Raw genomic sequence first — 16,719 nt, 5'->3', positions numbered from 1 at the left:
CTGGCTTGTGTGAGTATGTGTGTGTCTGTGTGTGGCAGGCATGTGTTAGCAAGTTCTCACCTTTCAACAATGAGATTTGGCAAGAGAGGAACTAGCAATGATGTAGAAAGACACAACAGATGGTATCTTTTTAGGGCCTGAGCACTGACAACGTCGGACCAGCGAAGGCCCCATTGAAACTGTGCTTCTTCTTTTTCTTATCCTGCTAAATTAATTGGCTTTTTGGGGGCTTTATCATATCCCAAAACTCACCAAAGTTGGCATGCATATCAGGACTGGTGAAAAATAGGAAATACATAGAGTTGTTTTTAAGTTAGAAAGGCCACACCAATCGCCCACTATGACCAATCGACTTGAAATTCGACACATGTCCAGTTCTGTCGACAGTGTAGACTGTAGACTCTACACCATCAGCCCGTCACTGGACGGGAAGACATCACTAGACTATAGACTCTACACTGTATACTGGACGGGATGACGTCACTGGACTGTAGACTCTACACCATCATCCCGTCTCTGCTGCAGGACAAGCTCTCCCAGCTGCATGTGCCCAACTCCACCTGCAAGTGGATCACAGACTTCCTGTCTGACAGGAAGCAGCATGTGACGCTGGGAAATCATGTCTCAGCCTCTCGGACCATCAGCACCGGAGAGGGTGATTGGCTGAAATCTGCCTTCCCTCCATGAATTCGCTTCCAGAACACTGAAGCAAGCAGGTAAGATTGTAGCCGGCCCCTCTTACCCTGGACACAAAAGTACACGTGTCACATTAACTTCTATTGTAAATGATTCCCTTGCAATTTGAGCTGGTTGCTTTGAAAATAACTTTTTCTCATGCATGCTGGTGTACTCATGCTGGAGTTGCTAATGTCTGATCTTTAATTGTAAATAGACAACATATAATGGTACAGTGTGTTTCTTCTTCCGCAAAACTGGTGTTTATTGCAGGAACTGGCATACAGAGAGCACATAATTAATCAGACAATATTACTCGTTTTGTCTTTTTTTCCAAACTAATTATTGTTCATTCAATTCAAGTCAAATTGATTTTAGACAAAAGTAAAAAATAAATTTTTTTTACTAATTAATTTGCAACTTACTTTTTAGCAAACCGTTAGCTTGTCCGACATCCAACAGATACGAACGTTACATTTTGTGTTAGTATGTTAGTCATTTATCATAGTCGTGTTTTTCACCACCTGATGAATGTACGTAAGACTTATTTCTTATCTTATTTGGTTGACTAAATCTGCCTAAATCTGCCTGAATCTTACTTTATGTTTCACTACTTCAACAGAGTAAGGTTCAACCTTAGCTATTGACACAACCTGGGATTTTAGGTGGTTGTGATATAATACAGGAGCTTGAGAAGCACTGAAACATCTTGATCCTTTTTATTTTCTTCCGTAACTCTTTAACTTAATACTGGCATTGACTCATGCATAGGAATGACAATTACTGCCAATAGTCCCACTGTGTAAGTAGGCTATGGCTTGCTGTTCTGGACTGGGAAAGTTTAATTTCATGCACTGTTATCAATCACTTCCATTACCACAGTCCACATGCCTTTGACAGCAGAGGTAATAAAAGGAAAACTAAACCACAGAGAGTGTTTATGATGGAGCATGTTGCGTACGTCTATCTATACTTTAAGCCCGGCTCTTGCGCTCTATTCGTAAGAGTAAGTGCAGAAGTGTTTTGATTGATAACCCTTCCACTGTATCATTTCAGTTCTTCCCTGTGCTTTTATGCTCTCCCTCAGCAACTCCTTTGTTCCCTTTCACAGCGTTCTCTATTGCCTCTCTCAATCAGCCATGCCAGGTCTATAAATACGATGACAAATCTGGCAGTGAGTTTGAATGTAGATTTAATTTTTCAAGTGCGCAAAACAAAGTAACGTATATTTCATTCCTTTTCAGTTCCACGACTCGTGGAGAGGCTGCGTTTAATGAATATTACCACAGTAATTTCTCGAAAATGTCAATGCAGCGCAACGCTTCTAGTTGAGATGTGGAGTGGGGCTGGTTTTCAGTTTCGAGATCCTAAAGTGATATTGTAGTTCCATTGCCCTAGTTACTGGATCAAATTTAGGGCATTGCTCAGCCTTACATTTTTACCTGTCTGCGGGGAAGCCTTGTAAAACCGTAACAGGATGAGCGATCGACTCATCTGTTTGTAATGAGACTGAGCTCACTGGCCAGCGCTCATAATTTGACCCGGAACAAGCTTTGACAGAAACGGAGCGCCTGATTAAGATGTATTCCAATCACACCTCCCCCTTCTTCTCCTCCTTCACAAGCTGGGTGGCTCAGTGCTTTCTCTGACTTTTTCCCCACTGGCGGCTCTTATTTGCTGTGAAATTTCACATTAACCTCCTGTAACCCGTGAGGTGCAAGCAACACCAAAGCAACTTTCCAATCCGCAAGCACTTCTCTCAGAAAGATAATCGTTTGCCTTGTCATTCCTCCACCCCCCCTTTCCCCCATCCAGGAGATAAACTGTGGCACTGGAAAGAGCAACAATTTGCTGCAGGAGCTCCTGCACCATGGAGACCTTACGATCCCATTCTGCAGTATCAGACGCTAAAGAGATGAGGTAAGCCTGTTTCTTCAGCCTCGCTCTCTGGATATCACAATCCCACAGGCAAAGAAAAAAGGTCCTTGGTCTTTAATATAGTTTTGGGTTTAACTATTTTGACAAAATATGAATAAACTTTTTGACAACGTGACAATAGAGATACAGATGTGATTTTAAGTAATTGAAAATGAATTCCTTTGCAGGAGAAACACTGGTGGTTAAAATGCCGGTAGAATGCCTTAAATAGCATTTTCTATTTTCAACATCTTTGTGTTTGTTGCATCAGTTATCTTCACTTGCATGCCTTTTATAATTTTTCTCTCCACAGCCCAATGAGATCTTATCATACGTAAACCTCCCAAGGACAATGAATGGCAGGCTCAGAGTCACTATAATATAGGGCCTAGTTCGTTGGTATCTCAGTTAAGAACGTCCCATGCAAGGAGTGAAGGGCAGAAGAGAGAAATCCAGGCTGGCGGGCAGTGAAAGAGGATTACAGTTTTTTTTGTTCGAGAGACAATTGTGACTACAATATTATGAATTGGTTTTGCTGCAGACTGGCAGGTTTGAAAAGAGAGAGACTTGAGAATGTGTGGCTCGTTCAGTGAAGAGCCATGGTGATGGTCTTTGCTTCCCTGTAGTCATCAAAGTCCTCTGCTTAATGACTCCTGGTCAATTAAAAGCCCATTAGACAGGAGGTGACTGGTTCCTACTTTTAACTTCACTTCAGCAGTGCTGCAGTCACCTTTATCCTGCAGGACATTAGAATCAAAAATAGGTAACAGTGTTTCATTCATGAGGGAACTGCTTCAAACTGAAGCAAACAGGTTACTTGTAAGCGTGAAAGCACCCTAAAAGTCCTCACTAGTGCCACAGCAATGCTAGCAGTAAGAGTATTGGTCTGGTTGCACATACATCTTTAAAACTATCTTTAAAACTATGTTTGCACATTGCACTGTATTGATTTCCATTGAGCCTCACAACAAATGGACTAAGTCTTTATCATATAGTGTACCTATCGAATAGCTGTCATGGACTGAAGCTTTACCTTGTTTGACACAACATGTTTTGTTAGCGCTCATAGAAACTATGTGCTTGTTTATGGGTATACAAAATATTCTGGATACGGAGAACCAGATCAAAAAGTATACATTGCGGAATTGTTTCACAATCGTTGAAACAAGTACTAAATCCATACACAAACACAGAGCACCGATATCAGACTGTTAACACTTCGGCAAACCCCCAACACTCACTTCCCCTTTGTCTTACTTTCAATTTGAACAAGTTGATTGAAAAAAAAAAAGAAAATCCTAAAACTCCTCCATTCCAGAGGCACTCTCAGCGGACTTAATTAATTAGCTAACTCCTTTTAGTTTGGCCCCTCCTCCCCGTTTGACTCTTTTTCTGGGCGTGAAAAAAGCTGGGAACAAAGCAGCGTGGATCAAATGAATTGTTATCCCTGCTAAAGCCCTCAGAAACCTCTCTTGGCCGTCAGATTTCCGCTCAGTGTGTCCGCCTGTCGCCATTGTTCTTTGACACAGTGTGAACGCCACTGGCAGCTCTGATTACACACACAGACACACACACCCCAATCCATCTACTGCAGCACTCACTGTATCACAACTGTAGTCTCTATATAAAATGTATTTTAGAAGGACCATTTAGGCTGCTTGACAATGAGTGGACACCCAGTGCACTCTGTCTTTCGTAAAAAACAACAAAAATAACTGATTCACAATTCCTTTTAGTGCGACATTACAACACAGCACAACTGTCGCCACCATCTTCCCCATGTCTTTTCATGTAGGGATTCGGCGTGACAAAAGTCATTTTCTATTGTGTAACTCCCCATGGCAGAGGCCTCAAGATGCTTTGTGGCTAATCTAACTGTACCACATAGAAAGAAGAGACAAGGAAGGATTAAGTGGAGTCAGGCAATAAGACATACCAAGGAGATGAAAAGTATCAAACAGGAAGTAAGGATGGCTTTTGCAGTAGGGAGGCACACTGTCATGTGACAGCAAGAGACAGCTGTAGTTACTGTAGGACACTTGCTCGCTTGCATAACTGTCTTGTAAGAGGATGTTAATTCGAGAAACGCCTTCCACAACTGTTCTAGAACATTTTGTAAAATTGTCAAAAAAGGCACAAAAAAACTCAAGACTCATTTTACTCTTTCGTCTCTTTTTGGTTTTGAGGCAGTACATTATTACTGGGATTCAGATGTAATGAAATCATTGTCATTCAAATTCACTTAACACAACATAAGTGACTTTACAGTTCACAATGTTTTCCCCCCAAATTCTTCGATGTGTGTGCCTGTCACCAATCTCTCAGTTTTTGATCAAAATTACATTCCATAAATCTCCTCAGCAAACTGACAGCAGGCACTGGGTCCAGTGTTTTAGAAGTTAGTCTTGAATAATGTAAAAACAAACCCAATTCAACAGCGTAGATTAAACTGGAAGTATAAAGCTATGTTGGTATTGAAAGCTACTTTCACAAAATGAATGTTAAAAACCTCACTTTTTGCGGCACCACTCTACTTCTGTTTTGCATAGTCAAGAGTAACGCCAGACCAAAGCAATGCAAGTGCTGCAAGTGTCTGCTATTGTTAGGATGTGATCTGTGAAGTCACTGTGAATTGCACAGTATTCAGATAATGGAGAAAAAAAATTGCTTGATAATATTATCACCTTGCATGTCTTCATTGTCATTTAAATAAACGTCCTTTAATCATTGTAGAGTAAATATAACTATTGGGTTCTGTCACTGCAAGAGTTGGGCACTTAACACAGCATTTTTAACATAAATCATCTGAAAATAGAGACATGTACTGTCACTTTCAGCTGTCCATATGTTGCTGATGCCATATCGCTAAAGCCCTAAGAGGTCCCTGGCATCCATAGAGGACACACTCACAAACAAAGTAAGTCTAATTTACAGCATGCTACAAGCATAAAAATATCATGATTATGCCATTCGATTTTGACCTTGTCTTAAATTGCAGGAAATTGTTGTCAATTCTAATAATCCTCAACACCACCACTTAACTACACAGCTTCTAATAGACTTGGTGCTGCAAATCTGCTTTTATTTTGGCACAATATTTGTTTTGGAAATTCAGCAAAACACAAATGAATACCAAAAAGAAGAAAAAGAGTGAAAAAAACTGAGCGCTGGATGAAAATGCTAGTTTCCTGGCGAAGGGTCCTGCCGTACATTGAGTGTTTTCACAAAAATAGACCAGCAGCAGGGATTAAAATGGCAAACCATCCAGGTACAAGCCTCTCGAACATTACACGACCCTGGCGGGAGAAAAAACACTTACAGTAGGAATGAGAATGTATGACAGAAAATTAGAAAAACAGAAGGTAGACATACTTTTTAGGCCTGTAGTCTGGGATGCTCCTGTCCAGGGAGATACGGTCACTGAGCTGAGCGTTGTAGCCATACTCCTCATATTTCCCCTCCGCATCATGACTGTCCTCTCCCAGAGTAGCAGCAGCTCCCCCTTGGCCAAGGCCTCCGGGTCCCTCAACGAGCCCCATGGGCTTCGCCAAACCTGCCAAGAAAATGACACGACAGAGAGACAGTCATACAGATGTACATGGCTATAACTGAAGAAGGACCCATTACATTTAGGAGAAGATCCAAATTACGAGGTGGATACACATTTTCGTTAACATTGCGGGATAGGGCATTTTGCCTTGGTGGAGATCTACTCTCTGACTGCCCTTCTAGTTTATGATGGTATACATTCACTCGCCGAAGTGTCAGCAGATGCGATAGCACAGCAGTTTGTGAACAGTACAAAAGCACAGAAAATGTAATTTAATTGATGTTATTATTGGGTAGGGTTAGCATTATTTTACAAGTAGCTTAACAAAAGCAGCCTTAAATAATAACTAATTTAGTGCACCACCCGGTAAGAGTGCGACCAAAATCAAACACACCCACAATATTCAGTCTGATAATGGTCTGAGTAACATTCTCATCATCTGACACAAAGCGGCTGAATAAACTGGTTAAGTTATGCAATGAGAATGATTAAGCATATATTCTGAACCTCCAGCAGATTGAGGAGGACTTCACGGTGCCCTCATCGGTAGATGTAACTCACTGCACAAGGATAATTAAATGCCACTGCATTGCCTAGTACTTGTGAACTTGTGTCTACATTTCTATACTGCTGTACTATGCCGGCTGTATATTTATATTTGATCATGCAGTGATATGTGCAAAGTGTAAATGTCACTCTGTAGAGAAGGAATTTATTTCAGTTGTTTTTTTCTGAACAATAAATATGCGTTTTGCTTAAATAATTAGTTGAATTGCAGATCAGTTTTATTTGAAGTTTACAATGTTTTGTTATCATCATCAAATGATCAAACTTTCTAAAAAGTCTATCTTCCGAACTTATGCTACTACTACTACTACTACTATTTATGCTACTTAGCTACAGCTTAGTAGCTAAGTAGCATAAGTATTATCTCCTCTCCCGTTCCCGGTCACCTACAATATCAATATATATTCTTTAAATTATTGCTGGCTGCTTGGTGTGTCCAGATGGTTTCTTAAAATATTTCAAACGATGTCTTATCAGCCCATTCTCATTCCCAGGGCGTCACATACTGGCGCTTTGTCCTGCCCCTTGGGTCTGATACCAACACACAAGGCATCCTTTAGCGCCTGTGTGAGATGCACCAGGCTTTCAAGTAACTAAAACGTAAACCCATCCACGTAATTGTTAAACGCTCAGAGAAAAGGCTCTGGGAGTGTGATGTATACAAAATACATTCACGAACCCTGTTGTTTTCTTATTTTCATAGTGTTGATTGACATAATGTGATATGGTGTGTCACAGTGTTGAAAATACCTTAAACTGCTCTGTTTTTCTGCAGGTATGGCGGATAATGTATTATTTATCAATAACTACATTAACTTTTTTAGGTAAAAATATAGACAACTGAAATGTATCAAATGTAAATAGTTGTGATTTATATTTAACCAGTTCTACAGAGACCAGTAGTCCAACACAAGGCCACCAGATTTTAACTGAGGCCCCATATGGGTGATCATAAAAACATAGACTAAGTGTGAAGCAACATGACAACTGTGAAGTGGTTATAATTCAAACAGTGCTTTTGCCATGCAGGTCCTTTTATCCCACAAAGAATCACTGAAGAAAGGCCAGCTTGCAAAGTGTCTGTGTGCTTTAATGGGGAATTAGAGCCAGTTCTTGGCCGGCCCTATCATGTTAGGCTTCCTTGGTCTCACAATACTAAATTCAGCACTGGATTTAATGTGTCAGACTTAAAATACCCCTCTGCTCTCATTAAAATGACTCATGACTGTGATTTAACAGAATGTCACGTTGGTAGCGTGACAGTGACATTTTCAAACCAAGAAGGAGAAAAATGTGGTACAGTATCAAAATGAAGTCTTGGCTGATGGAGAAAAGGCCAGTTCACTGATTCAGGGACGATACAGAAATGATTAGGGAGGACAGAGGGCCTGAACCTGACGTGTATTTATTCTTTTAAAGAATTACCCTCTTCTTGTTCGTAGTCTTTGGTTTGGACCCTCCCCTTTTGACTAATACAATAATGCAATATGCTTCTCCCTTATTTCTCAATGTATTTATTCACTGGTTGTTGTTTCTTGCAAATTACTTATTGGTTCAACCAGCTTCTTGAAAGGCTGGACTACTGTTTGACTATTTAAAATTCCATGAAACTGCAGGATAATGTCAGATTATTGTTATGTGAGCCAAGCTCCAGTGTGGCCTCCACAGAAGAATCGAGCTGCGTCTGTTCTCCATACCAACAGATGGACACACAGACAGTAAGTAAACCGTGCATACCAATGAAGAGCTCAGCTCTCCGTTTCAACCCTCCAGGAACTGTGGAGTAATCACCATATTTGGATGGCCTCAAATCCTCGGGTGCTGCTGAAGATTTGTAATTGGAGCTGAATGGTTGCAAACTGGCTTCTCCCACGAGAGGGATTTAACATGTCCTGCACCAGCAAATGTGGTGACATTTTGACAAGTATGGGTGGGGTTTACGTCACGGACTAGCCATCTGGCATAGTGGCCCATGTGACACAATAATAGAGATACCCTCCAGAGCTGGAGTCTCGAGTCTGGAGGGCCTCTCTGTCTACGCATGACTCCTGGAAGCAGGACAATGCCTGCCAGCTTGGTTTTCGGGTCCCTGCATCATTTTACGTCCCCCAGCATTCTACTTCCTCTCTCTGATTGAAGGAAATTCCATTTTGAGAGGAGAGGCCTGATAATCTGAACACTTCAACGTGCATTTAAAGATTCTGCAGAATCAATCTCATGATGGAAAGTTTGTATCAGCACTGTAGCAAATGTATGCTGTTTAGCTTAACTGCAAACCTTTGAAAATATTTTACAGGGTTCTGTAGCTGCTAACCTGTTTTGATAAGGCCTGGTGTTTTTTTTTTTAGATAGTTAAATTACTCTGCCTGGCTCTGATTTACCTTTTATGTTTCATCCATTTGATCTTTTCATGTTGTGTGATATGTTTGGAAGAAAGCAGAGTAATAAATTGAATATGCATACATTTATGCTTATTTGACACAGCAACCTTTATTTCTAAAAATGGCTTGCTTACAAACAAAAATAGAAGCTTTTAAAACATTTCTTTGAAGGAAAAATTGGACCGTGTATTTCTGTGGGCAGAGCATAACACTGTGGATTAAGAGCTCTATTCCCAAGGCGACTGCATGAGTTAAAAATGTACGTACACATGATCCTGGGAGGCACTTTGTATAAAAGCATCCAGTAAGTGGGCCGTTATGTCAGAAAAGGATGACAATGACTAAAGGCCCACGCTGCTCACTGTAGTGCTGTGACAAACATAGCTACAAATGCAAATACACAATAAATATAGAATGTATAACACCTGACGTATTTGACTACACAGCTTTAAAATGTCCATGTATTTTCTCTGAAATATTCTTTCATTCACTTTTCCCGATGTGAGCCGCTCAGCACTTTCATCATCCCACAAGGAGACAGTTACAACATCTGCTTCTTCCATCCAAAACAGGATGTGGCTCCTCACATTGTCAGGCGCCAATTTGAATCTCATTATCTGAGTATACATCTGTCTCTGTGCTTGTTCCTCATAGTCCATTTGTCCAAATCCCCCTGACATGATACGTGAAACCCATAACAGCTATAAATCACACAGCAACCTTAAGAATGTGTCTGATTTGGCCTTTATAAGGCAGGGCCTCAAATTCAAAGATGACCCCATTTTTAATGAATGATTTAAGAGCAAGAGTGGATTTATGCGAGTACAAAGTGATACAGCAGGGTTCTAAATATTGATGGTGAGGGCAGGGCGGGGAGGAATTCCGTGATTTCATCAAGAAGAGGAAAATAACTCGATCTGGAGTGGCTTAAGCCTTCAAAGGCCAAAACAAATCTATGAAATATTGAGAGCTGGGTGAAGAGCTGAATTAATTATACTGTAGCGCTGCCACTCATAACAGCAGCAGGCATGTTAGGATGATAACAACTCTGATTTGGAAATTGGTGGCACTAGACCCCTAATTCATCTCTAAACAATGGATTGTTTTCCTTTTGCAAAATGTACAGCAATCCCTATGAGGGCTGGCATGCCAGTGCTAGCCCAACACAGATAGAGAGAGCTGCTATCCGTATCTGTTAATTTCACACACAATATTTATGTTCTGTTGTTGGGAATCATCTTCTGCTTTGGTTTTCTTTGTCCAATTGTTTTCTTCTGCCATTTAAACTATTTATATGTGTTGACCTGTTCACAGACTTTACAAGACATCGTCATATTTCAAATATGCACTTCAATTCAATTCAATTTGAATAAAACCGTGCTATAACACATGCCTGTATAACTAAATGCGCCACATTGCCCTGTTAAAAAAGAATCAAGGTGTGCATGCAAATGGGAGAAGACAATGTGATATATGAAAAAAACTAATAAGCTACTGACAAAAGGGACTCGCCATTTGCTCATCATTATTATGGACGCTGTGAAGTCATGCAAGGTTTTCCAATAAGCCAGGCTTAAATATTGCGTTATGAGGTGTAAAATAACACCGGTGAAACAACAGTCAGTCAAGCTATATCCTTCACCACAGAACAAAAGTGGTAACAATTATAATTATTATGGACTAACCGTAGCAAATAGCTGAACATCAAAGTATTGCCTGTATTTATTTACATTGCTGGCATATCTGCACCGTGTAATTTTGCTAAGAAATAAATATTACTGCATCAATTCTAATGCCGTTTGCAAGTGTGCGTTCTCTGTTCAACTCTGAATAACGTATTTGTATTTCGGTTACATTCTTAGTACTGGTTGTCCACAAGACTTTTGTTCCATTTTGTGAAAATTCTCAAAAGAAGATGAAAAAATAATCAAAATTCAGAAAGGCAATGGAAAACCATTTACATCATAAATTATCCAGCCTGGCACACTGATCTCTGTGTCCCTCCTTCATCAAATGTCTTCATTAAATGTTGGTAAAGTAATCACTGCATGACTCGAGGCCAACAGTGTAAATAAGATGAATGCTCGCTCCATCTGAGATTGCCATTATTGTCTGTGGCTGACTGCTGATTGTCAGGTTAGCTGCTGAATCCATTATCATGATTCCTCAAGGCTGAGCAGAATTGATTCTTATCTGACTCTGAAACTGTTTTGTCGACCAGAGCCTCATCTACATATCGTTATTGGAATATATTTCAATTCATCAAGCTTCAGCGTGCTCCCCTGCAACCGCCTCCATTACACACCGCACAGCAAAAATATGTGCAACATTGAGATACAGTTGTATCATGTTTTTGTGCCTTATTTTTATTTATTTAGTAACTTTTAATGTAATTCTGTGTGTTGCGAGGACCCAGCAAAAGAAGCTTTTCATTGTACAGAGTAACTGTCTGTTATCTTTGCATATGACATTAAAAATATCTTGAATCTCTTTGTGTCTGCGTGGAAGATAGCAAGAGGGTGACGTTTCTTATTTTTCATCAAGTCTTTGATCCAGCAGGCTTAGCATATAAACAGCGTTAGTTTCTTTGTCATAATTGGGCATTATAGATAAGAAGCATATCTGGTACTGCAGCTGGGCCTGTGAGGCTGCCATCCCATCAGCACATACGCACTGGGAGAAGGCTGGGAGTGACAGGCATGGCTGATGACAACAGCCTCAGTAGGACCGTGAGCTGAGGGACAACAGCCGAGCTCAAGCAATGACACATCCAGCGTTGGTCAGAGGAGTGAACCGAATAGTAGCACATTCCCTCGTTAATAGCGATATCTTTTTTTTTTTTTTTTTTTAAGAAGCTTTATTTTTAGAGCATTTATGCTTTGTATGACAGAATGGTAGAAGAAAGATAGGCAATGAAAAGAAGGTCAAGTCGTTTTATCTGGGTCTAATCCAATTTAAATTTGACCTTAACACCATCGGAATGAAAATTATGAAATGTTATGTTTTTTTAATTCATTAGGTGCTTTCCTACTAGCTTATATTTTCATATCCAAGTCTTGGAAATGACTGATTGCTATACCCCAGTCAGCAGGGAACATTCAGAGTCAGCATAAGACACATTTTCAATCAACTCATGGACCTAATATTAGAGACCCAGCTAAAGACAGCTGATGCAATCTCTACTGACAGTTGTCATTTCAACCAGCAAAGTTGAGGGTTGCCAATAAGAAGCCTGCTTTGATCTACCTGTCTGAAATCAAGGACCCATTGTTTGAAAAATATTATTGTAAACTGCTTGATGTACCATGGGTAAAAAAAGAAGGCTTGAAAGACATAGCAACAGTAACAGAGAGAGGGAAGGGTTTATCAAACTGTAGATTAATTATTTAATCACGTTTTCTTCACATATCAAATAATTATGTTTGATTTAAAATCATTAAGTTTGATTTTTACAGCTTAAAATGTCCATATCAATACTGACCTTTACAATCCTTATAATAAATGTGTTTCCCTCTTTTATAAAATAATTACAGCTAATTGTAGTTGTACTGTTCATTTAGGCCAGACAGCCTCACAGGGCTTCATAAGTAACGACAGGGAGGTATTTGTTGGTTTTAATGCAGTACTTAAGGTCAAAATGCTGCTTCATAAGCTTGTTAACACGCTTAAAGCCCCCTCATCTGATTACCCAAAGACGGTGGCAACCACAGCAGAGAAGTGCTTCTGATAAACCTCATGTTTGTCATTTTTGCGCAAAATGAGCTGCTGATAAAGCTTGACCGTTGTTTTCTTGTTGGTAGTCCATCTGACCATCCATCAGACGACTATAAAAAAGGAATTTTGTGACTTGTTTATGTCCTTCAAATCTAATTGGACCTTGCTGTAGCTCCCATGGCATACCATTGGTAGGCAATAAACAACAGAGGGAATGGGCAATTACTTCATATCGCTGCTGGACATGGTAATAGTTATTGGCGCGCTGAGTCCTCCCCTCACCATAGTTATTCCCAACAGCCACAGAATACAATTTGTGGTCTGTGCACGATTTAGAAAAAGGGGCAGTGACCTGGGATATGAGGATATGATTAAGTATGCCATTAAAGAGCTCAAGACAAATCATGGAGGGATTGTGACAGCCAGAGAACGTTTCCAGCCTGTGAGCCCTCCTGGGTACACATTGTCGCTGTCAAAGAAAAATTACGTAACTGCAACTAGCTCCTATTTCTGTTTCAGACTTGGATTGTGTATAGCAAGCCTTAGAGGAAGTGAATGCACTTGAGCCAAGGCTCAGGGCAAAAAAACTCAATTAACAATTACACTTTACCCCAAAACAAAAATTCTGCAAATTTAGGTTTTAAAATCTACCTACTCAACATTGGTGTGAGATAAATTGAAATAATGCATAATGCAGTTTTAGCTTGGACGACTCCAATGTGTTTAGTTAGAAGTCTTTATTTTTTCCTGCAGTCCTTAAAGAGCTTTGCAGACGCAGTGTGTTTCTGTCCTACAGTGATATGGTGTGGGGTTGCCTTGCCTCTACATAAAGCTAAGTGACTGAGAGGATGCATTGTATTTTTTAAGAGGCAATGCCTGCTGGCTGGATGGCCAGATGCCGAGCATAACTCAAAGTGACAGAGTGACCGTCAAATATCTGCCGATGCATTGGCATTTTAACAAGATCATGCAGCAACAAGTCTACAATCGCACTGTTTTGGGGCTGTGAAACCTCCTTAACTATGACTGTTGAGCAAACTGTCAAATGGACTGTCAGGGCACTCTTTCTGGATCATTCGAGGGTTTACTGCTTTTACGGGTCTGGATTGTAATTAAAGGGGTATTTAGATATCTGTGACCTCTGCTGGTGACCAGCATGAAATACAACAACACAAGCAGAACCTGCATCCTCCATCCCTCGCAGCCCTCCCTTCAGCTTGAGCTATGGTAGCCTTCACACAAATGATAAAGTCACAAATTCTCCAGAGAGCGGTGAGCTAGTGAATAGAAATTGACGTTACTGATAAATTAGAAATCAATCAGTTACACCATGCTGAGGAGGAGTAACATGCAGATGTCTCCTTATTTCCCTTCAGGACATTGCATTTTGGCTTTTATAGTGAGTTCAAAACATGACCCTCATCACCGTCCAGTGAATAGGTTGTAGGTTTAAAATGTAGCAATCAGTGAGTCATTGCTACTGAAACCGATCAACCATCTGCACATGCATCAGGACTGTTTGTGTTGTAAACTGGAACAGCATTTCCGCAGCATTCTCATAGAACACTACTGACATTGAAGTATGTCATCAGAGTAGTGTAAAAAATGTTATTCATGATCCCACTTAGCCTCAACATCATGTAAGTGAGCAATGTGCAGTCCAAAGATTGTTAGTTACAAAACTTCAAGAAAAGGTTTTTCAATGAAATCCAACATTTTACAAGAAATACAATGCTATTGTGTATAAATCTGTAGAAAAGATTATATCAGAAAATAGTACCTCTAAAAAAAGAAGCTGAAAATGATTTAGTTCATCAACAGAAATGTAAATATTTGTTTTAATTAATGGTTTGTAATTTTTCAATATTTTTTTTGTTGGCTAGTTTTGCTCTCAATATGTGATGATTTGCTGCTTTTCCTTGTCATATTTGTGTAATAAATAATATATGTTGTAGTTTTGGACTGTTGGTCAGACAAAACAAGACATTTGAAGACATTTAGCCGATCAAACGAGTAATCGACTAATTGAAAATAATTGGCAAATTAGTAAAAACAATATTTATATGATGTTGATATGAATAATCACATGTAGAGTTAATTTAAACAACCACATAAAGCCCATATATGTAGAAATGTACATTTATACTGTAATTGATTGGATATTATTTAATGCATGGTAATATGCGACTTAATGTGATTTTATAATGAATTTTAAAGGTAGTAAACGTTTGTTTGCTTCATTAAATGTATGAAACACTAATGTCTCTAAATTAATTACAATAAATTATATATTTGGAATATCTCATGTACTGTATCCAGGCCAGCCTTTTCAAGCATACTTGAATAATGCCATGCACGTCAGTTGTGATTGTGTGGATTTCCCACAAGGGAATACAACTAAGTAAGACATAAGTAAGTCATATAACCATATGTTAATGTGTATGTTCTGCTGAGGCAGCAAACCTGCCCCTCAGACTAATGACCATGTAATGAAATCTAGGTCTGTCATTCCGTTATAGAGCCATTACATTACACTATCCTTCAAAACTGAGACAGCTTGTTCAGATATGTTTCGGTGCATCCAGTGAAATGAGCTGGTGCTGAGATACTGACTCCCTCTGACTGGGATTATATACAGAACTACAGACATGAACATAAGTTTATGTGAAGTTTACAACAAGTAAATTATGGGTTAGGGGTGTTGTGATCTCATAGGCCATTAAAATAACAGCCTAGTAAAGTATATCAACACAATATAAGCACATATACCAAGCACTGCATTGTAAAACATCACCATTCATTAGCTTATATCAAACAGGGTCAGTGCTTTATCACCAACGGGTTAACAGAGTTTTTTATGTGTAAACTAAAAAAGATTTTTCACTGTTTTATCAAATAAATGAGGCTACAGGCTGACAGAAAAATATGCATGAGTCATGCTTCAGGTCTACGGAAAACTCACCCCAGTGCATGCAACCTTGGCACCTTCTGTATTCTAAAGGACAATTTGGCACCAATCAAACACAACGAAAGTGCTCTACATTGCAGGCGGTCTGCCTATTTATAGATACTTGCATTGGTCATTATTTGCTTCATTATGATGATGATGACTTCCTGACCGGTAAATCGCAGATTTTTTTATATGCAGACGACCGAGGTTATCCTACCGTTTAACTGATTGTAGACCACATCCTCCAGCCTCTCCAGCCGCTGGAGAATAGACTGTCTGTCCACCAAGTTGGAAACTTTGCCAGTCCTGGCTCGCAGCCTCTGGTCAGACACACGCCCTATCTGGATGAGCTCCTCGGATCGGTCTTGGATCCTGCAGTAGACCGAGAACAGGATAATCCCCACAAACACTAAAATGTTGACGGTCAGCAAAGTTTTGATTTTGCGTGCCACAGCCATGAAAGAGAATATTGTCTGGCTGACCCAGTCAAGCCCAGCAGCTGTCCATGTGCGGTGGCCTGTTTTGCCACCTTACTGTGTGTTGCAGGAGGACGATGTTCTGCTCGAGAAGAGAAGGTCAACTCGCGGGGACCCGCGGGGCTGACGGATCCGTTCAGCACCTCGGACAGCTCACGAGGCTGCGCTCACTTCTCAAGGTGGGGAAGGTTGCTGCTGGTGGCCGCGGCGCTCGGCTCCAGCGGTCGAGCAATGTTTTTATAAGCTTCACGAGCCGAGAAACAGCTGCACACGCTCTGTTTGCGTTTGAGCTACATATTACAAGCTAGAAATGACGCCGAGGAAAGCATTAATCCTGAACAGCCCACGGCAGTTGCAAAACATCTTTCACCCCACAACGTGATAAGTCGCCAGTTCCTTAGCCCCAATATGTCTCGTCCATCTTACGGGGGATGCATTGCAATAAACGCTCGCATCGAAGCATCCTTCTGCTATCACCGCTTCGCTGTG

General features: G+C 40.2%; 1 protein-coding gene across 1 annotated transcript in view; it reads right to left on the bottom strand.

The window, feature by feature from the left end:
* The window catches only part of galnt9 (polypeptide N-acetylgalactosaminyltransferase 9), a gene marked incomplete at both ends in the record, with an annotated part of 75,700 nt that extends 59,488 nt beyond the window's left edge, over nucleotides 1-16,212 (bottom strand). Inside the window, 2 exons of the mRNA XM_079222036.1 lie at nucleotides 5,965-6,145; nucleotides 15,972-16,212. Coding sequence (XP_079078162.1) covers nucleotides 5,965-6,145; nucleotides 15,972-16,212 — 422 coding nt within the window. The remainder of the gene's footprint in view (nucleotides 1-5,964; nucleotides 6,146-15,971) is intronic.
* Between the last annotated feature and the right edge of the window lie 507 nt (nucleotides 16,213-16,719).

Source organism: Taurulus bubalis (assembly GCF_910589615.1).
Source record: "Taurulus bubalis genome assembly, chromosome: 8".
Lineage (NCBI taxonomy): Eukaryota > Metazoa > Chordata > Actinopteri > Perciformes > Cottidae > Taurulus > Taurulus bubalis.
The sequence above is the reverse complement of the archived record's forward strand: the minus strand, read 5'-3'. Positions and strand labels throughout refer to the sequence as shown.